Source organism: Neopsephotus bourkii, unplaced genomic scaffold (genome assembly GCF_033783945.1).
Source record: "Neopsephotus bourkii isolate Nb327-2 ecotype Australia unplaced genomic scaffold, CSIRO-AGI_Nbou_v1 NB_845, whole genome shotgun sequence".
Taxonomy (NCBI): domain Eukaryota; kingdom Metazoa; phylum Chordata; class Aves; order Psittaciformes; family Psittacidae; genus Neopsephotus; species Neopsephotus bourkii.
In genome coordinates this window covers 3,476,041-3,501,484 of record NW_026901341.1, presented here as the reverse complement: position 1 = coordinate 3,501,484, position 25,444 = coordinate 3,476,041, and the positions used below count along the sequence as shown (strand labels likewise).

The 25,444-nt window shown below is 37.6% G+C and overlaps 1 protein-coding gene across 8 annotated transcripts in view; it reads right to left on the bottom strand.

Annotated features, from left to right (window-relative positions):
- The window catches only part of KIF16B (kinesin family member 16B), a 141,035-nt gene that overhangs the window by 29,954 nt on the left and 85,637 nt on the right, over window positions 1-25,444 (bottom strand). For 2 of the 8 annotated variants that reach the window (XM_061356269.1, XM_061356271.1), the window contains exons 21-25: window positions 23,357-23,527; window positions 22,426-22,531; window positions 21,765-21,815; window positions 14,470-14,592; window positions 8,160-8,249 (exon numbers count right to left, since the gene is read on the bottom strand). In XM_061356269.1, the coding sequence (XP_061212253.1) occupies window positions 8,160-8,249; window positions 14,470-14,592; window positions 21,765-21,815; window positions 22,426-22,531; window positions 23,357-23,527 (541 nt within the window). Of the gene's footprint in view, window positions 1-8,159; window positions 8,250-14,469; window positions 14,640-16,273; window positions 20,778-21,764; window positions 21,816-22,425; window positions 22,532-23,356; window positions 23,528-25,444 lie in introns of those variants that run through there. The other 6 variants (XM_061356264.1, XM_061356266.1, XM_061356265.1 and 3 more) reach the window with 4 other exon arrangements.

The following is a 25,444-nucleotide window of genomic DNA, read 5'->3' as shown; positions in this document are numbered from 1 at the left end:
ATATTATTTTAATACACATCATGGCAAGCGCTATTTACAAGTACATCAATGTTGCAAACTATTTTCATTTTAATCTGTGCCCAAATATAGTTACCTCAAAAAAAAAAAAAAAGAAAAAAAAGCTTTTAGAGTGCTTATGCATTCTTGGTGCTTGCCCTGAGGTTGTTATATCAAATGCGTTATTTCTATTATGTTTTTCCATTGTGTACAAGCAAAACTACAGTACATATTCTTGATTATGAACAACAAAGTATCCAAATTTGCTAGCTAATATCCAGAAGCATCCTTCCAATCCAGGCTGAACACATCATTTACTTCTTCACTGCATCAAATTTTCAAGCACAGAAATACATCTTTAAATATTGCCATGGACTGTGCTCACCAAGGGTCGTAATGCTCCTATAGTCTGAAAGAACCTGAATGAAGTTTCCATATACAGACAAACCTAAACTTTCTACAATAATGAGACAGCAAAGTTGCAAGATTTGTACCATCAGGTTCATTACTATATGCTATACCGTTCTCTCCCTAGTGCATACAATTTTAAATTGCATCTTGGCCACAAACATCCTAAACATCAATCTCAACAATCACTGAACCTGTGAACCGACTGGGACTTCGATCACTGCAGAATGAAAGCATTACAGGTTTCAGAACAAACTCATTGTAAATATCATCTTAGAAGTTTTTAGTTACAGAACTTTACAGTATTTGCTAATTGGACACTAGAAGCATCCAAATGTACAGAATTTTGCATTCAATGTGAGCATACTACTTAAACACCATATATTAATTAAATGTACAGTTGCTCATGTCAGTAAATGAGAAAATCCAATGGTAAATCCAGCAGAGCTTCAGGCCAGCCAGCTCCGATGCAACAAGCTTTTGACTTGTGCTGCCAGAGCAGCTCCTAAGCTCCAGGAGCTCACTAGTTACATGGCAACTGGCTTGCCAGCCCTGCAAGCCAAGTACCTCAAAGTTATTGCTTCTTCATCCTTTTCCCTTTCAAAGTAATCCCAGGAGACTAACATGAATTTCCCATTTAATGAAACACTACAGCTGCACAGTTACAGACCAGAATCAGAGCAGCCAGACAGCCAAGATCCCAGACGAAATGCTGCCCTACGGGCTCTGCACATGTCTGCTGCCTTAGTGCTCTGTTCCTGGTTTAATTTCTCTGTTCCTGAGGAGGGAGAATTCTGCATCTCTGATAAGACTTTCTAAAATCATTTAATAATTACATAAATAGTCAGAAATGATCCTTGAGGCTAACTGGGAGGGGAAGGGGAGAAGAATAAAAATCCACAAACCCCCAGCAACCATGTCTTGAAAGTTAGTTAACAATTGCATTTCTCTGTCTGTCATCCTGGACACTGAACCTGGAGAGAATCTTTTCCAGAATCCAAGAATGCTCTCCTAAAATTAATGGCATCACCTCAGACTCATCCCCTCTACACTGTCTGTGCCAATGCTTCAGGTTGAAGGTTTCTTCCACTTATTACTTATCAAAAGCACCAGATGTACGGACCACTTAAAAAGGAAAAGGAGATCCTTCCCTGGCAGTCACCCAAAAGAGAAGTAGAGAGGCAAAAGGAAAGGGCAGTGAGATCAGTCAGCGGTGGTTACTTGAATAGTTCATGCCTCTTGATTCATCATTAGAGAGCTGAATTACCCCTAACCAATAAGTAGTACTAGAAAACTACCAAAACACAACTTAAAGAAAGGATATAAAAAGAACTTAAGAAAGGATTACAAACCTGGTATCTCTTCTATTTTGATAGCGAACATATACATAGTATTTTGGGTGGTTGCAGGGAGTATGGATGGATAAAACCAGACCTTGCTTTCCTGAGATATTTCTTGTCCCCCTCTTCAAGAAGCAAAATACTTCCAGTAAAAAACTGACAGACTACTTTTGAGCTTTGAAAAAACTAAAACTATTTAAAAATATTAAATAAACTTGCAAAAAATGTTTTTAAATTAATATATTTTCAAAAATATTCGCAGTTTCTGAAAACCAGAAATTTTGTGCTGAGTTTTATGCAATTCTTATAGTATGCAAAGCAAAGAGCAGCCTGCTAACTCCCAGGTGACAAGAGCCTCGAGTTCACCCAAACAGAATGATACTCTGTCAAACAAAGAGATGCCTGATAAGCAAAGGATATTATCTTCAGAAATGAAAAGAAGGAATATAACTCTCACCTCTCATTGACATTACCAATGAGAGCCTTTCCTCCAGAACACAACACTGCAGCATTATTTCCTAACAGTTATAAAATACGATCTTTACTGTCCCATACTGTGTGTACCTGAAAAATCCTGTCACCTAAGCAACAGTCCCTAATCCATGATACTGAATCCATCAAATGGATGTGTTACTGCAATACATTGTGCACACTCTTTTCCCTCTTAGGAGTAGCAGACAGAGGTACAGGCAGATGACATGGGAACTTTGGCTTGAAGGTTTAAGTTTATGTAGATGTTCCTGCTGTTTCAGATATGATTATTATACATCCATTCAGTCATGTAAGATGACAAAAACCAAACCAGCAGAAAAGGAAGCTGGACCAATTACAGCTTAAAAATCTTTAGAAAATTATAAATCATCCTTTTGTATTTTAGACTGTGAAAGACACAACTATGTGTTTATATACAGACCTCCATACATCAAATACAAACACACAAATTATTACATTCTGTTAAATATGTTATAATTCAATAGCTTTGGCACTCCTGCAGAAATCTTGCCCACATAGTATGTCCTTATCTCCACGAATGAATCTATAAATGCAAGCATACCTCTTAGCTTCTCCTTGGCAGCTCTCCATGAATTCACTGATATTTTAAGTCAAGAAGCTCTATTAGGAATAGAAATGCCTCAATTGTGTTTTCCTTAACACTATCTAGATTTTTATGCACATGGAAAGAGGTTTTAAGAAGACTGGTGGGGTCAATAAGCAGAGTCTACAGTGAAAGCCCACAAAACCTGCCTTAGATGCCTGGATGCAAGTGGGAATTAAGGACTCCCACACGAAGGAATGACTTCATAAACACTGGATTTGGGTAGGGTAAGACAGACAGACAATTGTTCCTCTGGTGTCCTTTGAAACAGGGAAAAGACAAGAAAATACTAAGAAGAGAGAACTGAACATCACAAACATGAACTGCTAAGAGAAGATTAAGAAGGAGGAAAACAGAGAATCTTACTCTCAAAGTTCTCTCTTCTCTATCAAATACACCATTTACTCCTGTTTCTGACTAATAACAAACAAAAAGTATATTCCTTTATAAAGACTGAAACTGAAAACCAAGTATGGTCTTAACTGAAGTTCCAAAACTAGTAAGAGAGTCACTAACAATCTAGCTGAGGCTGGGCAAGTGACAATCATACAGGCAGAGTTAAATGCTTCTTACTTACTTGCCACTGGCACAATCTTACCCTGCTGCAGCTTCTTCAGTCTTTCAAAATTTGCATGTGACACATTTCAGTTACGTATTCAGTTGTCAGCAGCCACTTAACTACATTAGAAGAAACGTGCAGGTATATAAAATATATGGCATATCGTAAGACTGGAAGACATGAGATAGTTTCTGCTTCTGAAAGAGATACTTTATTTTTTTTAAACCTTCCTAATAAATCAGTTTGCCAATACATTCCTTTGGGAACTCAGTGGCAGCAACACGAAATGCAAGATCAGCAAATTATTAAAATACTGATGTAGTAACTCAGAGCTGAGCAACTAATGAGCTGTAAAGTTCACTTCTAAAAGCAGGACACTCATACATTAAACACGTCCACAGTATTTTCACTGTTCATTATAAATATTAATTTAGAGTTGGATGGTGAACTATATGCAAAATGAAATCCAACTCTGATGAATTCTGATAGCATTGCTTTTAAGGATCAACTTTCTTTGGAATAATACACGGTAACTAAGGATGTAATTTTGCCAAGTTTGGTATTAAAATGCTTTTCAGTATCATGGTGATTCCCAAATTAGATCAGTGACAGATGAGCAGAAGCAGACAGATGATTTTCAATTTACCAAACAAACCGAACTCTTACTCATGTTGCAAACCCAATCAAAAAATTACCATGTATTAAGGCTACTTTAAATAAAGGTAAAAATACAGGAAGCCATCACTCACATATGTGATACTGATGACGACATTCCTTCAAAGAAAATAAACACCAAATCTTTACTACAGAACATGATACTTCATCCATCACAATGTACTCCCCTCTGATAAACAAGGACACAATCATTTGCAGAAATGCTGATGAGTAGTAGAAACCAAATGCATGTTAGGTAGGTTTCTTCTGCTCACAAACTCGCCATTTCCTTGGGGTGTCTGAAGTCTCAAATCTGAGACACAACACAACGCCCTGTACTATGTGAAACAGAGAAGACAACATCAGGGTTGCAAGGGTTTCCAGAACTGGTACTTAAGTGACAGTACCTATATATAGGCAGCAGACGACATAATCAAATGTTAATCTTACTTCTTGTGAACTTTAGTGTGCTTTGGCCCTACAAAGATACACATTCTTGAACCTTGCTAATAATTTATTGAAGGTTGTTGTGGAGGCTTGATAAAGGCTGAAGAAGATACTACTAAAGCTACCTATCGTTTCAGAAAGTAACATGACTAAGCATTTCTTTCAAGCATATTAGAAGCCAAAACACGTCACAATTCTTCTCCGAAGTGTATCTTACTGTAGGGAAAGTTATATTGACAAACTTCTAAGACTCGGTATTTGCCCTGACTTAAAAAGTTGTTGAGAATCATAGAATAGTTAGGGTTGGAAAGGACCTTAAGATCATCAAGTTCCAAACCCCCTGCCATGGGCAGGGACACCTCGCTCTAAACCATGTCACCCAAGGCCTCATCCAACCTGGCCTTGAACACTGCCAGGGATGGAGCATTCACAGCCCCCCTGGGCAACCTATTCCAGTGCCTCACCACCATAACAGGAAAGAATTTCCTCCTTATATCCAATCTAAACTTCCCCTGTTTAAGTTTTAACCCGTTACCCCTTGTCCTATCACTGAAGTCCCTAATGAACCCTCCCCAGCATCCTTATAGGACCCCTTCAGATACTGGAAGGCTGCTCTGAGGTCTCCACGCAGCCTTCTCTTCTCCAGGCTGAACAGCCCCAACTTCCTCAGCCTATCTTCATACGGGAGGTGCTCCAGTCCCCTGACCGCCCTTGTGGTCCTCCTCTGGACTTGTTCCAACAGTTCCATGTCCTTTTTATGTTGAGGACACCAGAACTGCACACAATACTCCAAGTGAGGTCTCACGAGAGCAGAATAAAGGGGCAGGATCACCTCCTTCGACCTGCTGGTCACACTCCTTTTGATGCACCCCAGGATACGGTTGGCTTTCTGGGTTGCAAGCGCACACTGAAGCTGGCTCATGTTCATTTTCTCACTGACCAACACCCCCAAGTCCTTCTCCGCAGGGCTGCTCTGAATCTCTTCTCTAAGAAAGGAACAGATAACTTAGCAAAACATACCGTAATGCATTTCCTTTGTGGAAATTAGAGATTTAAGCTGCACAGTTAAGCAGATAATTCCACTCATGTACTACATGTGAGTCTCAGTAAGTTTACCTAAGACACATGGCAATACAGAAGTGTTAACAAGAAACAAATGGGCACATTAAACTAGAGAATGTATTGACCTTGCAAAGCATGACCACAGAGAGAAGGTAATGAAAAGAAAAAAGCAGCAAAAGAAAATTACCTATATAAGCTACCTACGAAGTGAGTGTTGTAGAGAATGGAAAACATAGATAATATCCACAGGAAAAATATTAATCTATTAATTACAATGAAAACAGCTTCAGCTGGGAAGACTCCAAGATGAAGAAAACTATGTACCTTTGCTCTGTGCTGAGATTTTTTCTCAGTTATATGCTGCTCTGTCTGTTAAAGTCCCTCTGGATGACAGACTTTATTTTGACCTAGTAATAGCACTCCTATGTTCTTATGATTCTTCAAAACAAACAAGTAATCCCCCTAGAAACCCACTCCCCTCCTCTGAGACCAGAAAAGCCTGACTTTGTACTGTGAATCACAAATACTTGATTCAAAGAGGTAACCTTACTATGCTGCAGCACACGGGACGTTTTAATAGTGACTTTAAGGACATTAGATTCCTCCTGAATCTGACTACTCCATCCAAGAAAGGTAATCTCCCTCTGACGTAACTAAAAACCAAATTCAATTGTTTCTTAATGGGTTGTCAGTACTGATAACAGACTGAAAAAGTCTACACAAATACATTCTCCTAAAAAAGGGAAGATCAGTCTGCAGAGGGACTCAGGTGGTCCTTTTCTATTTCAGCTGGATGAGTGCCTAGCTGTTTTTTCAAGAGTTAGATGCAATTAGGATATTACTGTTGACAGACTATAACTCTACCGTTGAAGAGGAAATGGCAATTCATTCAAATCAAAAACACAAGACCATTCACAAGTAATATTTTTAAAAGCATTTGTGGAAAGAGAACATTTAATCTTTCCACTCAAAACTCATTTTTACCTTTAAAAATGTTCTGACAATCAGAAAAGATGACCTGATTTTCTTTTTCTTTTCTCTTTCTCTCTTTTTATTTTCCTCCAAACTTTCCTCTTAGATATTTGGGTCACGATAGTTTCAGTCTTTGCTTTTCAATTTGTTTTGGAATGGGAATGATCTTACATACCAGAATCTCCACAAAACACAGATCTACATATTTTACTCCTTAAAATTCAAGGGGTCAATTAGATTTTAGCTCAAAAAAAAAAATACATCAATGGAGACAAAGAAAGCATTTGAACACTACTGCACCTCTCTCTTTCTTGAACCATGTTAGTATTTTTCAACATGTTGCCCATGAATAGGTGACTCAGGCTTCTTTACTTGTGCAACTCTGAAATCAAGATCATTTCCATTGCTTGAATGATTTCTTTCTTTCAATATCCAAGGCAACAAGTAGAAAGGAAGCAAAATGTTAATGATTAAAAGTTAGATGTGAAACCAAGAACTGTAATTTGAAACAAAAGCTCAGTGCAATGAACTAAAGCTCTGTCAGGCACAGCTCCTCATATCCTCAATACCCAGTGTCTCTGAGGTGGTCAGAAAGATCAATTTTCCATTTTGCAGAAACCTGGAAGCCACTATTACAACAGGGTATCTGTGGAACAACGCTTTTAAATGAGGAGTTGTCAGGATGACATGATCTGACTGCAAGTATCTTGCAATGAACAAAACAGTAACCTCCAGGGAACACCAGTCAGCAGTAAAGGGAATTAATGGCTAGAAGCAACACATGGAGTCGCAGTTTCATTGCAACATCCATTCTGCACCTAGCAGCTCTGGAGTTTTAAGCTGCTGAAGGGGCTGCCAATCTTACTAGAAGCATCAAGCTGAGAGGAATCATAGAACGGTTTCAGTTGGAAGGGACCTTTAAAAGTCTAGCACAATCCTCCTGCAATAAGCAGAGACATCTTTAACTACATCAGGTTACTCAGAGACCTGTCCAACCTGATCTTGATCACTTCCAGGGACAGGCCATCCACCACCTCTCTCAGCAACCTGTTCCAGTGTTTCACCACCCTCACTGTAAAAAAATGTTTCCTTCTATCTAGACTAAATCTCCGCTCTTTTAGTTTAAAACCATCATCCTACGTCTTATCACAAGACGCCCTGCTGAAACATTTGTCCCCACCTTTTTTACAGGCCATCTTTAGGTACCGGAAGGCTGCTCTAACATGTTCCTGAAGCCTTCTCTTTTCCAGGGTGAACAAGCCTGACTCAATCTGTCTATACAGGAGAGGTGCTCCCACCCTCTAAACACCTCTGGACTGGCTCCAACAGGTCCACACCCATCAAACCCATATCTCTCCACTTCAGAGAGAAGGATGCTGTGGGGGACCATGTCAAACGTTTTACAGAAGTCCGTACAGACAGCAACTGTAGCTCTTCCCTTGTCCACTGATACAGTCATTCCGTCATAGAAAGCCACTAGTTTGGTCAGACAGGACTTGCCCTTGATGAAGCCGTGCTGGCTATCTCTAATCACCTCCCTTTTTAAGTAAACATTGTCCAAAAAACTTACTTTCAAGTCTCTACCTCCAGCCTTTTGTACAAAAGTAGTTTTACCAAAACTTACCTCTGGGTACTTCATCTTTAAAGTTTTATGCATTTCTCGAAAACGGCTGTACCGCCTGAATACCGTCCACGTCTCATCCAGGACTGTTATCTGTACCAGACAATACAAAAACAAGAAACAGAAGTAAACCCACACAACACAAAAAACCATGCAGTATACAAGCTTATCAGATTAAAAGAGGCAATTCTTAGTTCCCTTAAACCCATTAGGACTTACAAGTTCACTTAAGTTTTTATTCATTACAGTGACAGAACTGTAATTAATAAGGAGCACTGATTGCAAAGCAAAAAATACCGCACAATGAATACACATTTCTCGGACAGAGCTCATTGCTAAATAGAATGGGATTCCGATTTGTAGGGTAAATAATTATATATGCCAGCTTTCAGTAGAAGATATTCTTTTAAAATACTCCTGGTCTGTGTCATCATTATAGAATCATAGAATTATAGAAGATTATGTTGATAAACATCTCATTTATCCAAGAAGTTTCATTAAAATCAACAAAATTGCTCCTGTGAGTAAAGCATACAGCAGCAGGAGTGAAAGGGGACAGCAAGCCAACCTTAGCAACGGCTATTGACAAAATCCTCACTTGAACTGAGAAACCAACAAAAATACCACGGAAAGGAAAATTTTCAGTGTCTGAAATAAAATGAATTGAGAGAAATATGTAAGTGGGTCATAAAAATGCTGTGACTGAAGCCTTTGATTTTACAACAAAGTCCTTCTATAGCTCCAGTGATCCAAGGCTACCAAGAAGCAAAGCTGCAGGGATTTTTCTACACCACCTAGCAGCAGCCAGCATTGCCTAAACCTGGAAAAAGTGTTGCTTTTTTAGCCTAACAGGCCTAATACGTGATATCACCTCTGCCTACTTATGATTTTATGCAGGAAGATCAAAATAAGCATTTTCATAAAACACATCCCATGAAGACACAGGCTTTTTTATCTTACAATGACTTCTAAAATTAACAAGCAGTTCTTCACTACTGAGCCTATCAAAAAGTTATGGAGGTAATGGAAGTTGCAATGGAGCAGGATAACTCAGGAGGAGAAAAAGAGATCAGAGCACAAGTCCAGAGGAAACCAGCATCAATGCATCACTGTTGACAAGTGCTACTCTGTGCTTGCAACAAACTCCATCCCCACTGACTTTGCTGCTGTATACAGAACATGAAAATAGGGGAAGTGTTTTGGAAACCAGAAATTGTTCTGTATCTTATGACATCAGGAACCAGGCTTGGATTTCTTTTTCTCCTATTTTTGCCTCTATTTTTAACTAAAAGATGTAAGTAAATAAAACTGGTTTGCTCAAAACTTTCCACAAACATTAAAACACAGGTTCTTCTAGCACATGTCCACAAAGCAAATTCATTATTTCTGATAAAATTCATCTTTCCTGCCACCAGCAAGCTTAACTGCACTAGCACACTCGCATGAAAGACTATATGTTGTTAAGAGTGTCTCAAACTACAAATCTAGTGAATGGATTTAACATGCACAGGCAGGTTTAACTAAAAAAGTAACTATTCAGGAATATGCATGTTACACTGACCTCGATCAACCAATTCACCATTTTGTTCTGAATATCTACTTTGATGTAGCTTAGTGATTTCAAAGTAAACGTAAGAATGCAATGGATAATCTTAAATACGTTACTCATTCCTGCTTTCTTTTTGCTCTAATTCTGTATTTTAAATTTTCTGAGTGGTGGAATTTTGCTGCAATAATTTCATTTGTACATGACTGTTATTTTTCCCTAGGGTTGTCACAGCAGCATGCCTTTAAGGGAGCAATCTAGCGCCAAGCATTAAGGACTTTTCCAGCTGCACAGCCTGGGGAAGAGCATGTATGCCAGCTTGCCAATGATGTTGTTGGCTGTGCATCTGACAGCTGTCTAGGTGATAGCATGATACCAAAGTTACCCAAATCAAGCTGCCTGCAGCCAATTATTTATTAACTTTCTTCTACAAAGTTTAATAAACAACTTGTTAGAGACAGAAAGGAAGGGAAACACCAAAGCCATATATCTGTGCTGCCTAACTGAAGGATTTTCTCTGGAGTGTTTTCTGGTGGCTTGGTTTGATCCTACTCGGTCCCTGTTATCCTCTTTGTTTTCTTTCCTAATTCTTGTAATGGGAGGTAATGCATTGCAAAATTCTATTGTTACCACTCACATTATTGGTGAGTGAGTTTCAAAGCTAAATAAAATCTTCACTAGTCCCCAAAGCTCAGCAATAATGTTATTAGGACAGACAGATCAAACTCCACTCACATAATGAGGAGAATTACAGCACACCTGGCAGAGCAATAGCATTTCTAGAACAAGGCCTTTTATTCCTACATCAGTTTGGGCTGGGATTCTTCTCCCCATTTAAAAAGATGTACATGCTCTCTAATTGTGGGATAGGGATATATGCAGATCTATGAATACAGCATCCGAAAAGTTGCAAATTGCCTAAAAATATCCTGCAACCTTTATTTGTTGTTGAAGACATTAATCTGATAGAGTTGAGGGAAGATGGGGCTTTTTCTTTTTTCTAATTTAGGTAGATATAGGGCATGCATTGTTTTCCTTACAAACTACACATCAATGAGCACTGCTCCTGTTTCACTCCAATTCTGCAATAGTTCACTGAGCTCAGAAAGAAACTTAGACTAGAAACATGGACATTTTGAGCAGACACACCACAGCATTTGGCTGAACAGAGCTGCTACTGGATATGGAAAAGCACTGCTTTGGGGTGCATCTGCGTGGATCATCTCCTCTAGAGAACTCGCCAGAGATAACTGAAAGGCTTGAAACAAGAAATAGCCAGTTTTGAAAGAATATAAAACAGGATAAATAAAATGAGAGAACTGAGAACAACGAGGGAAAGAAGAATAAAAATGAGATGGCTTATCTACAACTTCCCCTCTTGCCAGAGGATGCCCTGCAGGGCTGTGCTTGATTCCAGGCTTTGTTTCCATCATCTGCTCTCCAGAGACCTTGCATGCCTTTATGTGAGCTGGAGTTCCCCCTTCCCTCCTGCCTCGCTGTTTCTTCTGCTGTTCTTAGGTACTCTCTGTGACCCCAGGCACTGCCTGGAACAGATACCAATGGTCTTATCGATACAAAAACTCTTCCCACATGCCATTGCTAGCACAGCAATATTCTGCATATCACAACAACATGAAAGGAAGGGGAGAATACAAGAACAGTTTTCTGGTATTCTAACTCAGCTCAAACATAAATATGTTTAGACCTGATTAAGTTACTACTGTTCCATCGTGTCTTTAAAGACAACAATAAAACTATCACTCAAATGGAAAGGGTTTTGGAAACATAATCTATTCATACTGAATACTTAACAGCAGACCAGCACAAACAGCTCCATGACATCTTTTGCTCGAAAAGGAGAAGGTGTTAACTTAACTGTTATCTTAACTGTAACACAGCATGCATTTGTTTCCATTTTGAATTCTCTCCAATAGGCTCTCCTGGGACTTGCTCAACATCTTAAAGTAGGATCTGTATCCAGTGGAAGAACCCGAGTGGACAAACCATCTTGCTGGCCTGATAACAAATGTTATGTATGTCTAGATGCTGAAGCTGCACTAAAAGAAAGTGTTTTTGGATGGCATGTTAGGGTTGAAAGACTTATGAGCTTTCTGCAATGCTGCCAAGAAAAGTGCAACTCACTCTCTTTTGGCATACAAAGGAAATAGTCTTTACTATTGCATGTCATGAGAAGAAATGTATATGTTGGTTTTATTTAGAAATTTATTAGATTTGTTCCTCTACACAGCAATATGCCAGGATTTAACTACAATGACTAGAAACATCTGCTAAAGAAAACACTTCTGAGATGCCTGGGATTCAAAAGTTTGGGAACTGTCTTACAATTCAACTCAGTCATCCCCTGTTTCTGTCAGATTTCCAAGAGCTGTTACACACAAACAGATCAGCCACCCATTTTCCCCAAGAGCAAGAGGAGCATGAATGTAGATGGCTTATCTGAGACATAGCAAAGGACATGAGATAAACCGTACCTCAGCCCTTCCCTAAGTCTGACACATTCTGGGACCACCTGAAAATAAACCTGAATAAAATAATGCTGAAACTGGGAAGTACTTCAATAACTTGACATTGTACGCTGACCCATAAGGAAGGGATGAAATAAACAGATACATGTTCTCTCCTCCCTGCATGTCTTCCTATTTTCCTGATTTTTTTGGGGGGAGAGGGGGAGGAAAAATGGGGGGGGAAATCACCATTCCATGTATTCTGATTTCTCACAGAATAACCATAGCAGCAGCTGAAGATTAATACAGATCAAGGCAGAGCCGAGAGATCTGCGGGCTAAAGGTTTAAAATACAAAAGTTTGTGGAAAGTCTGTGGATTGTAGCTTGGAGCCAAATCCAAAAGCAGCAAAAGCAGCCCACTGTGACACACAGAGACCTGGAGAGCAAGGTAAGAGCATAAACAGTTGGTCGACTTGTGTAAGGGAATAGCGATAAGAAGCAACCCAAACACTGCCAAACTAAGGTCCACAGGAGCTTCAGTAAAATATTTAGTGCTCTAATGAAGTTGACAGCAATGAAACACAATTATTAAAGCGATACCCCTTTCCCTACCCCATGTGTCATCCTTTCTTTGCTTTGAACTTCATCAAAGCAGTTATTTAAGCTGCACTTTCTTTATAAGGCAGCCTAGAGATGGCACAGGAGAGAGATAGAAGACTGTAGTGGCTAGTATGGTAGAACAGCCATTCCATACACATCGCTCTTAGCTAGAGCATCTGTCCATTCCAGGCTATTACTGAGGTTAGTTAGCAAGTCTTGCTTCTCACAGAAACAAAATACAAGCAACAGAATGCTGGTTCCTAGTTTGATATGTATTTGTATCTCTCCCTAAATATATCCTCCTGTTCCTTACTGGTTATGACTCCCACCCCCTTTCAACACTTTTCTTCCACTACATTTCCTTCCAAGTCAGTCCAAGTCTTTATGCACGTACATTTTTAAGTGTCCCTTCATCCTCAGATCTTGCAGATGCTTACATGTGTTTTAGGGATGAGGAGAGAATACTTGAAAGAGAAATCCACCAACTTACTAATAAGAGAAAATACCTTTCTACTTTTTCTACTTTCACTAAACATTATCCAGTTTAGTAAATCCCATGTGCTGAAAATAGTTGTAAAGTACAACAATCCTTGGGGAATTTTCATATGCATGTAATTCTTCTCTCAGCACCTCTTTGGCTCTGGGCTTTTGCTGGCCCAAGGAAATTCAGTTCAAGGTTCAAAAGGGAAAGGGAAGTGCTGCATCCATAACGTGTGCAGTACGTTTCAAGATGAAAATTTAATTAGCACAGAGCTAAGATCCCCCATCTTAATAAAAGCCTTTGTAAAAGAGAATGTGAGCATAGTTCAAAAATGGTCCTTCACATCACGAGGGCAGGTCACTCATACAACTTTCACCAGCTAATGAAGCATCTGGCAGCACATTCAGTGGAGGTGGCTGCCAACTGTCCCTGATGCCATGTATGTCAGTTATGCTACATGTCCACATGCACTGGGAACACATTTCCAATTAGACTTCACATCTTGCTTTAAAAAAACACTGGCTTAGTACCAGAGGAAACAAAATGAATATGTATTTTTTTCAGCATTTCCGCACAGATCAACTGAGGAAGCCACTAGAATGGAGGAGAAACAGTTTGGAGAAGTGAGACCTTGGAAATGTAGCATGGGAGGAATCAGAACAACAAAATGAGCCTGCAAGGAATCAAGTATATGTTGCGGATACGTGTAAATACTTTGATTATGCTTTCATTATTACAGGTAGCTATTTCAAGTCTAATCATTTGTATACCTGACACATCTCAATAAAGGGCTTCCCTTCAACCAATATGCATTTAATCCTCATTTCTGCAACACTTTCAACTGAATTATTTGACTTTGGATCTGGAACTGCTCACCCCAAGAATCTGACCACCAACCTCCTGTGTACAATCGATCCACTTAGACAATGGAAAGAGAACCAAAAATTGCACTTAGTGAACAAAAAATACAATTCAATGGGGTCAGTAAGGTGATTTCTGGAACCTCCAGATTCTCTGGTATGTTTCCAGCTGCTGTTTCTATCTTCACTAACTGTGATGCCGACAGTGAACACCAACAGTTGGACAGAGCAAACCAGCAATGACTAAACAAAAGGCATTCATCTAGTAATGCTGTTACTATGATGCTACCATTGTACAAATGCAAGCAATGTGTGTACAGGACTCCAAACATTAAGGAGAAGCAACTGAAAAGCACTTACCTTTATTTCAAACTCATAGTGTTCATCCTTTCCCTGCCCACACAGGACATAGCGTGGAATACTAATTTTAATAGGGTCCTTTAGGTCATCTGGATTTGCTCCCAGTGAACGACAGACCATCCGCTTTCATGTGCATACCAAATAGGGAGAACAAAGGAAAACCAAAATCACTACATAAGGAAAAAGAGAAAAGAGCTTCACTAAAAACGAGAAAATGTTCTTGGCCAGAAGAGCAGGGAATGAGAGGATGGAGGAGGCAGAAATAACTTCTAAACTGAAGGAATTATTTGAAAAAAAAGTGGTTCTCCTTTTAAAAGCCAGCCTCAGCATTGTTTTATGCATGAAAAAATGAAGGCAAAGAGTTCTCAAAAATACTGTTTCTCCTTTGAAAAGGCATTTTCAGCTTAGATATCAAAACCGAGGGAGAGCAGACTTTGTGTTAGTCTCTTAGAAAAATTATATATATATATATATATATGTATATAAATCAAGCCTTCACAGACAGATATGGGTTTTTATGTCTTTATATAAGAAACATGTTTACAGTATCATGCATACCTGCAGGGGATCTAGGCAAATCAGAAAGCTCTTAGGTTTTAAAAATCCAAACTCATTTTATAATTAAATAAGGGAAAAATAACATAGCAATCCACTGTCAGAACAGCTTCCTACTATTTCCTTGAAATCACATCTAATTAACAGAACACTCAACTATGATAAATTTGCATGGTCTGGACAAAATGATCTAAACAGGTATCTGCAACGAGGGCACATTCCATGGACTAACAGCCAGATGGAATCTGTAACTCTGAGTTAATGTCAAAACCAAAATATGTTTGCAACTGAAAAGATTAATGCTTTGCAGTGACTGTGTCCAAAAGGAGCATTAAGCATTTACAGTGAAGAAGTACAGAAATTGCCTTGTCGGAAGTCCTCCACTTTCTCGATTGAACATATTTGGTCTGAAAACCTTAATGAACTTGTACTTAAAAAATAACAGTACCATGACAAGTGTAAGTTAACAATAACAAAAAAAGATTGAATACTACCACTTCAAAGATCTAACCATGTTACATATTTGCATTTAATGAAGCTATCCATCACTTGATCTGTAACTGTATTCTCAACATTCATTTTCAGTCCTTTAGCAGCTACCATAAGACATGTTGCTTAGTCAAAACTCTTCTGCCTTGACCAACATTATCTCCAAATGTGAATACGGCTCATACTTCTGCTAATCAGTGCTTGGGTTCTTTGTAGCAATTCCTGGTGATTTCCAGTACACATGATACTGTGTAGGAGCTGGAGAAAAGTCTGAAACTCATTCATAAATGCCTCTCAATGCTGTGTGTTTCAGAGAGCTTTTTGGCATCTTCACCTGGCTCTCAAGGAGAGGCTGTTATTTCATTACCAGTCAATTACAAATGCCAATGTCAATTCCCTTAAAATGAGCATTAGTGAAAAAGAAAATACAAAGCAAGTGAATTTTAGTTCCAATCTCTAGAGGGTGTTTACCACAAACTTTCTTTTTTTTTTTTTTTTTGTGAAAAAAATAAGAAAGCTAGTGTTTGAATGGAAAAATATTTTTAGAGGCATCTATTTAGACAATAAATATTTCCGCTTCTTCATTTTGCCCTTATTTCACTTCTCCTCACTTTACTGGCTTTTCAGCAAAAACCCATTTCTGGAGCATAGAAATGTAAGCAATTCTTTCCTTGGGGGAAAAGAGTTCTTCACTGCCTTGACAACAATATCATCTGTTTTAAAACAGCAATGAAACCATAAACACACTATTATAGCCAACTCTGTCAACAAGTAATTTATTGGCAGTCATTTTCAGAGAACTCTTACAAACACCTAATAGAGAGGAAAATAAACTCAAGTGTTGTGAAAAACATGCCCTAATACATTAAATAATGGTTTGATCTTCATAAACATTGATTATTACATTATACTTAATTTACAGTAGAATAAAAGCCATTGCTGTGAAGTTTGGGTTTGGTTGTTTTTTTTTTTCCCTATAAAAGTGCAGAATATTCATGGATCTAGATTTGAAAGCAAACACGAAAGAGGAAAACCATGTTATCAGAAACACAACATTTAACTTTGGAGTATAATCTGAAAAGGAGTAAGTTGCAGTAATTGCCTTCCTTTAATAGTCTTGATTAAGACAGTCTTCCCAAATAGCACCACTCAATGTTAACTTTCAGCAAGGCTCAGAGGAATTGCCTTTGTGATTTCAATGAAAGAGCCACTCCTGAACTGGACTGACACGATATTGCACTTGAACTCATAACTAGTCTGGCTACTCCATGTTCTGAGAGGTATTTGTGTATACTTCTTTTGTTAAAAACTAAATCCATACTTCAAAATAATGTGACACATTTTGCTCATCTTTGGACTCCCTTAAGGTAATAGAAAATTTTGTTATGATCAAAAATCCCTTATAATTCTCTACCCAAACCAACATTCATCCTTTCAGACATAACTTCCTCATCTAATGCAAGTTATTTCTTTTTAAATCCCACGTGAGTTACATTATCATGTCTTAACATATGGTAAGAACAAATGGGAAATGTTCTTATACTAGTAGAGAGACTGGAGTCTAACTCTGTCTAGTAGAAGATTTCACCTCTACTGGCAATATGCTTACACAATTTAGAATTTCAGATTAGATACCACTGTTTTTTCTGCCAAGGACCATCTTCCTCAAATAAGGCAGATGGCACATTGAAGCAACAGGATTTAAAAGGTATTCAGCTCCCTTTACAAGGGAAGAAGAAAAAGATGGGCTACCACAGCTTATTTATTATTTGAACACATGACACTGATGACTGGTAAAGAATAACCTTGTACCTAAAGGCATGCCTCGACTAATGGAAATATTTTACTAATGATCGATTGTTTCATTATTTCTTGGAATGTAATATTAAAGAAACCATAAGATGCAATCTCGTGGCATCAACAACCCCATTAGTAAGCAAGCAAAAATAGAGGAAACTCATGCCAAACCCATTGTACAAAGAGAACTCTAGAGTTACTCAGGTGGTATCCCCAGTTGCTAACTATCCATTTAACCGCATGAGAAACACGCACGCGTGTGACAAACTCCAAAGCATTTGTCTTACTACAAGTATAGTGACATGACCAAAAGCTAAAATGCTATTTAAAGCACAAGTAATGTCTGTTTACACCCTTTAAAAAGTTTATTTTTCGCATCACATTTTCTCAGCATCAAGGGAATATAAAGACTTACTCTGTTGTGGATGAGTACAACTTAAATATTTGGACAAAATAAACAGGAGTTACTTAAAGCCATGTATTACTCCCTTCAAGAAAAGGAGGTAAGGGGGAAATCTAAAAGGAGTACTGGATGTTCTTGGACATTCTCTGCATATATTTTTTTTGTTCTATTTCACTGATTCCACACAGCCTGTGCTCTTTTAGCCCTGGGCAAAAAGGGCAAACCCAGGAGAAAAGAGATATGGCAAATCCATCAATTCCTGGTAACTCAGCCAACAAGCCTTTTGCACTTGTGAGAAATTTTAATGCAAGAGTGAATTAATCCTTAAATGCAAAGCTCTGAAACAGAAAAGAATTGCCAATGCTATTCTTACAAAACTGTAAGTCTAAAAGCTACAAACATCCTCAGTATTAATAGCATACAATGAATGTAAGATAAAAATAGTATTTTGAATGTTTTGAAATACTGAAATCAAGGGCGTGAAATAAGTGAGAAGCACGAAAAACAAAGACACTCAGAAAGATTAAGGAAAAGGTCACTAAGGAGGAACACGGAACACATTAATGAAGACAGATAGTACATGGAGGGAGCCAGAAAACAGAGCCAAAATGGAAATTAGGGCACCACTGTAATTATAATTTTGATCAACCTACCACGTATGATGGAAATATTTAGTTTCCTCACTTTCCCAAGGAAACTTATGTACAGTGCATCACAGACCCACAAAAAGCAAGCAGTCAAGTAATAATTATTTTTGCTAAGATGTGTGTATCCACCCTACGGTACTCCCTTCCCAGCCCAAAGGACTCTTTTGCCTATTGATTAAAAAAGAAAAATTATCAATATTCATTAGCCTCTTATTCTGAATGTATCTAAACGTATTTGGATTTCAACACCTAGTCAGATGCATAATTAGCCAAATGGCTTCTTCACTTGAACTGAATGTTAATTTCCAGACTTCCGAAGGGATATGCAAACTGCTTTGACGAATTGATGGGATGACTGTCAGTTGAGTATTTACTTCTTTTTCACAGTATTTAGAAAAATCGATTCCTGAATCAGATCCAACCTTGCTCTTTCTAGAAAACACAAGTTCAAGTTGTGTGAAGTTCTCTTTGTCTGGCAAAACTACACAACGGATATCATTCAAACTGCACAGCTGAAGCCTGTCAAATTGTGATTCCTGGCTTGAAGCATCCAAAATGTTAGGTGCAGGATAAAAGACATCACTTTCCCTTAAGAGACCTATATGAGTAGTTGTAAGAACGAGAGCTCTATACACAGTCTGCTTATCACAGTCTACTTTCACTGAGGTATACAGCAGTACATGAACATCACCTAATGCAGGTTTATTATTTCCCATATTTTCATGGAGTAAGTAAACCAGATCGACTAATTCAGTTCTAAATTTACAGGACAATCGTACTCCATTTGGAAAAACTAGGTCATTTACATCCGATGTCCAGTCAAGCGAAATCTGCATCAAATCATCTTTCAGGAGCTGGTGATTTAAATAAACAACATCATCCACTGCAGAAATCAAAACGCTCATTATGTCATGGCAAATTCTTTGAGTGAAGTGTTTGTTAAAGGTAAATATCGTGAGTAAATCATCTTCAGCAGAGCACAGAAGATTAATATTCTGTCCAGCAAAGCCAACTTGAATCTCCTTTACAGTGATGATGGGAACCTCAAGGAACATTGCCAAAGAACTGTGGCAGACGTCTTGTTCAACTGATAAAACAACAACATACAGAACAGAGCTGAACAAAAGCAAGCAAGCAGGTTCTGGTTCAGGTTTTTTACAACTGCCAACAGCAAGCCAATATATACCTTTCAACTCCTCCATTCTAGTACAAATTTGAGGTAAGGCACAGGTCAAAAATTCCATTACTTTTTCCAGGGAACAGACCTGAAGCTTCAAAAAGACATCAGGAAATTGCACAAATTTCTGCCTTAACACAAGACTGTTTTCCAGCTCTTCCTTTTCACAACAGCCTACAAGTCCTTCAGAGGGCTTTCTTGCACAGGCATCAGAGATTTCCGTTCTTGCACACACTGTGATAGCCTCTCGTACAGCGGATTCAGGCTGAGCAACATTTTCAGTATGAGATTTGGCGTCATAAGTAGAGGCGGACACATCTCGATTCACATCTGACTTGAAGAATACATTTACTTGCAAGTTTCTTATAAATGACAGATTTTTTATTAATGATACTGCTTGTGCACATCTCTCACTTCTGTCACACAAACTTCCCAACTCCTTAATTGGTTTAGAAACCACTGTAGTGTTGAGCAGCTGACTACTGGTATCTTTGTAAAGGCAGGAAAGCTTGCTGAAAAGATATCCTAAACTGTAAGTGTGCTCTGGTCTCACATCAAAACAAGAAGCTGTTGACTTAAAAGACATCAAATCAGAGGCTTCTTGTGTTGCACGCTGAGAATTACTAGACTGGTCTTCAATTGTTGGGTGCACTGTCTTAAATGGACTGTTTTCTTTACAAGTTATTATTTCTGAATGCACATTAGACTGCGAAAAGAGAAAGCATGATGTGCTGTTAAAGCCAGCGTGCTCATTAGCACCCATTAAGGATCCTACAGGAGACAGCTGTTTCAAGTGGGAACACTCAGATTCAGTTCTTGAGCTGTCACAATCCGGAGAAGTAATTATTTTATCATCAAAATGATGGAAATTTTCAACCTTGCAGCGTGAATAAGCCACATTATTTAAGTCATGACTTTGTAAAGAAGTAGATAAAACATTCTGATAAGGAACATTTTTACTCTTTAAAGTATTAATATTTTTAGAGTGAATTAAACTACTTTCAGTGTCACGATGACAAGCAAAGCTCTCTGAATTACTCCTTTCATTCTCAAATGCCTTCTCTGATGTAAAAGGGGAGGAGATTCTTCCAGAACTGGAAAATAAATCCCACATCTCTGTATATGCCTTCTGTCTTTTATGGTCTCTTACTCCTTCGTTTTCTCCAAACAAGTTGTAAGCACAAATAGCATCTTTAGAAAGAAATGGAAAGCCATAATGTGGCTGCCACTGTTGATTTTTCTGTTAAAAATTTCAAAAGAAGAAAACAGAAACGCCTTTATAAAACCTGATTTGAATATTTCTTAACTCGAGGATTGATTTTGATTAGATTTGTACAATCATTCAAAACTGATGCAATCATTGTACAATCTCTCAAAACCGGAGAAAGAAAATCCAGCAGAAATGATTGAGGTCTGATTCAGGAATGCTTGATCTTCCCAGCTCACCACTGCTTTTTCTTTTACAGTATCCATTTCACTCAGTTTATATTTTCTGTACTCGAAAAACACAGGAAAGTCAAAGGGTGACACAGAAATTTATAAACCCTTTACTGCTTTCCACACATGCACAAAAAAACTAATCCTGTACTATCCGAGATAGTGTAAGAAGTCGAACATTGTTCAAAAATAACAGTGTAAAAGCCAAAAAAAGTTCAAATTAGAGGTGTTGCAACCCTGCTACTATTAAGGTTTAAATCCATAAAGGTACCTAGGATTTACACACCAAGACAGGTAATTAACCATGTTTCAAGCAAAAGTTAGGCAACCAAATATGGTGGGAGGGGTCTAAGCCTTGGTTTAAAAATACACATATGAATCCTCCATGACAAAGGCAAACTTACCCGATGCTGCTTGCTAATATTACAGACACACTCATAGTTCATCGTGACTCAAAAATGTGAAGTGTTACTCTGAATTCAGGCAATCTCTCCTCATTAAATGCTTTTATCCTCTAAAAAATCGGGAAAGGGATACTGTTCCAAATTAAGAATTGTGTCAAAACAAGGAAGAAAGATCCACAATAACACCACACCGTCCAAACAAAGAAAAAGCTATGCCAAATCTGAAAAATTAATTCCAGCTGACAAAAAGCACTGCTGCCTCTTTAAGCCATTAATCTTGCCTATGAATTCAAAATTCTAATTATGCAGCTAAACATTAAGAAACTTAATTACAGGGCATGCCATAATTTAAGACAACCACTTCATTCTGACAAATTATGACCTACCTCATACTTCAGCTTGCGTTGAAGAGTGCCATTATTAAGCCTCTCATTATCCTAAGAACAAAAAAAGTACAGGTGATTATTAAAAAGAGTGCCTTTCTTGTGCAAGTTCATTTAAAAGTACTCATAGTAAGAGACATTCTTTTTAATAGCCACAAATAACTATTTTCTTCTTAATATTTATTAAACCACTAGCTTAGAAGTCAATCAACCCAGTCTTTGGATTGATTAGATTACCAGTTCTCAAACGAGCATTTGTTTGCAAGTACACACAATTGCTGTTCTTCTTGGATGGAATTTTATCACGGTATTTTACAGACATAAATTAAAGATATTTGTTTTATCTGCAAGCTTTCTATTGCCATTTATGCACTGTTTCCTATAAAAAAAAGAAAAAAAAAAAGGAATACAACATAAAACAGCCACTAGGGGAAATAAAAGCTATCAAATCTAAAACTGATGGGATTGGGACCAGATGATCTTTAAGGTTCCTTCCAACCCAAACCATTCTATGACTCTATGATCCCTGATTTATATGTTACTTTGTTTAGTAAATCAAATTCAAGTAAGTATAGGCAAAGATGAAAATTACTGAACAACAATATAAAACAAGTGCCTACACAAGGTTCATGGAAGACAGGATCTCCTACCCATCTCTGCTCACCTTTAAACTTTCTGTAGACCAGGATAGGCTAACATCATTATCCTCAGCTTTATGATGAATATTCCGGAGCCTTCTCTGCACTTCTTGTTCAATAAAGGCATTTATCCTTCAAGGTGTAGCAGGGAGCAGGGGGGGAAGTATATTGTTAGATAAAAATCAAGAAAGGCTAAAGGGCTCTCTGAAATGCTTATGAACCCTACATCCTGCACAAGTCTTAATTAGCAGGCTTAACATTAGACCAGGTTTATCCCTCCTTACGGAATATGGACTTTCACGCAAGTGTTCAGTTAACAGACAAAGCTTAATGATTTGTTATCACAATTTAATGAGCTACAGGTTAAGCCACTACTATGCATACAGCTGTGCATACAAGTGGCATTGAGGGTTAATGCACAGAAGAAGAAATAGAAGACTGAGGTGGCAACTTTAGTTACTTAATGGTTTGCTTTTATCACTTTTATCACGGCAACTTGGACTAACAAAGGTTTGATCTTCAAACAGAAGAAATGTTCCAAAAGTTCATACTAACAACTTCATGTATAAGTGTAAAAAGAACAGATATTAAATAGATTTTAAGCGATAAAAGGCTATTAAAAAAGGCTGAAGGCAATTTAATTTACTTTGTTGCTTTAAGTGTATATGGAGGAATACCATATAGGCAAGTAGCTAACTGTAAACATAACACAAATCTAAATACATTTTATACTAAAGTTTTCCAACCCTCTATTCTAAAACAAACGGCACAGGAGCAACAGATCAGGCTGTTGGTTATTAAAGTAAAATAGAGCAAATTAATTTTATTTCCAGACTAGTAAAGTACAATTACAGTATTTAATTAATAACCAACCCTGGCAGAACGATCTTTCAGGTTCTTTTCTAAAGCTATTGTTTGCACTCCTACCAAAGCAGTGCAGAAACGCTGGTTACCTACCTATCATCAACTAGCGGTGCAGCAGGTGGCTGTGTCCTTGTTGGAGTGGTAGGGGAGGTTGTATGGGAGAGTCTCTCTTCTAATGTGCCATGATTTCCTTTCTGACCACCATCACCCTCATATATTTTTTGCTTCAGCTGCTGGATTTCCTGGTCCAGGCTATAAAGAGATCTTAAAATGTAATTTGCTTTGATTTAGAGTTAATTCTTTGAGTTAGAGTTAGTTCTTACACAAAGTACTGTACTTACACTGGGATACATGTAAGATTGTAGGTATTCATATTTATGAACATGTAAAAATCCTAATTTTTCTTCAAGCACATTCAGACAGGAACACAGACACAGCCCAAAAAACACATTACAGCAACAGTACTATTAAATAAAACTTCAATAGCTTCCAATACAAAAGGTATCTAACTCAGCACATTAAATATTAAGACTATTAAGACTTAACCTTATTATGATCACTTGAATAAACTCTCCTCATTACAGAACTCTGTTAATGGCCTCAGTTATTAGTTTCCAGTGTGAAGTAAACAAACAAATGGGGGGATAAAATATTATAAGCTCAAAATACAGCAATAATCTGAAAAGAAAAAAGACAACCTACAACAAGGATGTGGCAAAACACATTTGTTAGAAAATCTGTGTGTACTACACATATAAATCTTATTTTTCAGTTCTTCCTTCAGTCTATATAGTTGGTTTTGAAAGTTTACTTACAGAATAAAAAATCCAGCATTTATTTTATATATACCTAATAAATCATCTTTTGAAATGAAAACCTCCTCACTTTAACAAACAAATGCCCTACCAGACAGATTTATGCACAGAATAAAATATGTAAAATTGGAGCTTGGATTTTTAAGTGAAAATGCTTGACGCACCTAGTATAAAGCAAGATGCACTTTTCGCAATATTTATCACTTAGTCAAATTCAACTGTCTTATAACGAAGTAAGCTGCAGAACACACTCTTCACTTGTAACGTCACTAAGGTTACTTTTGTAACACAGTAATAACCTTCCCCATTTCCATTACAAGCTTTGTCTCTAAAGGTAATTATTTTTCTAGAAGTTACTTGAAAACTGAAAAATAAAAGAAGTTCCTGCAAAAGCACGTGAAACTAGGCAAAGTTGGATTCTACCACTTACCCTACAACTGCATATATCTAAACTGAAGTAAAACGCTAGAATGACTTTATTCCATCCTGGAGGTTAACACAGAAAATTGAAGTGATAACAATTGCTGAGGCTTAAACTGGAGTAAAGCAGGCTGAATTGTTACTTCATTTTTAGAGTACTCTTTGCAGCAATGCCAGAAGCTATCTGTTTCTTTTGATTAGCAGCAAAACAATCTTGCATCCTGAGGGAAACTGGATGGGAGATGGCTGATGCATATAAGAGAGTGTTTGCATCAACAGAAAATCAATTTAACCACAAAAATCAGAATTACACTAAAGGAAAAAAGCTTGTATCTTGATTTGTATGTAAACATCCTACCATCAAAAGTTATCACTTCCTGTAGCTATAAACTTATCCAGCCATGTGATGCATCCACCAGTAAATACACTAAACTGCACCTTGCCATGTGTGAGTGATACATCCCATTGTTTCAAAGGCTCTAAAGTTGCTTTATTTTAATTCTATTGCCCCAAACCTCTGCCATTAAAGACAACACATATATGCATTATTCCAGTATAAGTTAACTTCAAATTATCATTTTGGGGGTCATCCCTGAAGGTGAAAGAATTTGATCTAAAATACTATTTAAACTGTAAAAAAACACCATTTTATCCAGCTATGATGTACTTATACTAATAGAGCATTTCAAATCAATATTGCATTTAAACATCTTCAGAGAGTTAACACTGTTCTGGACAAGAGCACATCATCCCATAATGGTATCTACATAAACAATAAGAAACATATAAAATTCATACGCTTACTATAAGATCAAAGACATTGTGTACTGTGAAGTGTAAATTCAAACAGAACAGTGATAAGCAGCCTGAAATGTTTAACTTACTATCATGTATCTTAAGATTTTCTTGTGCCTCAACATTCGTAAAAACATTCTGAATTGAATTT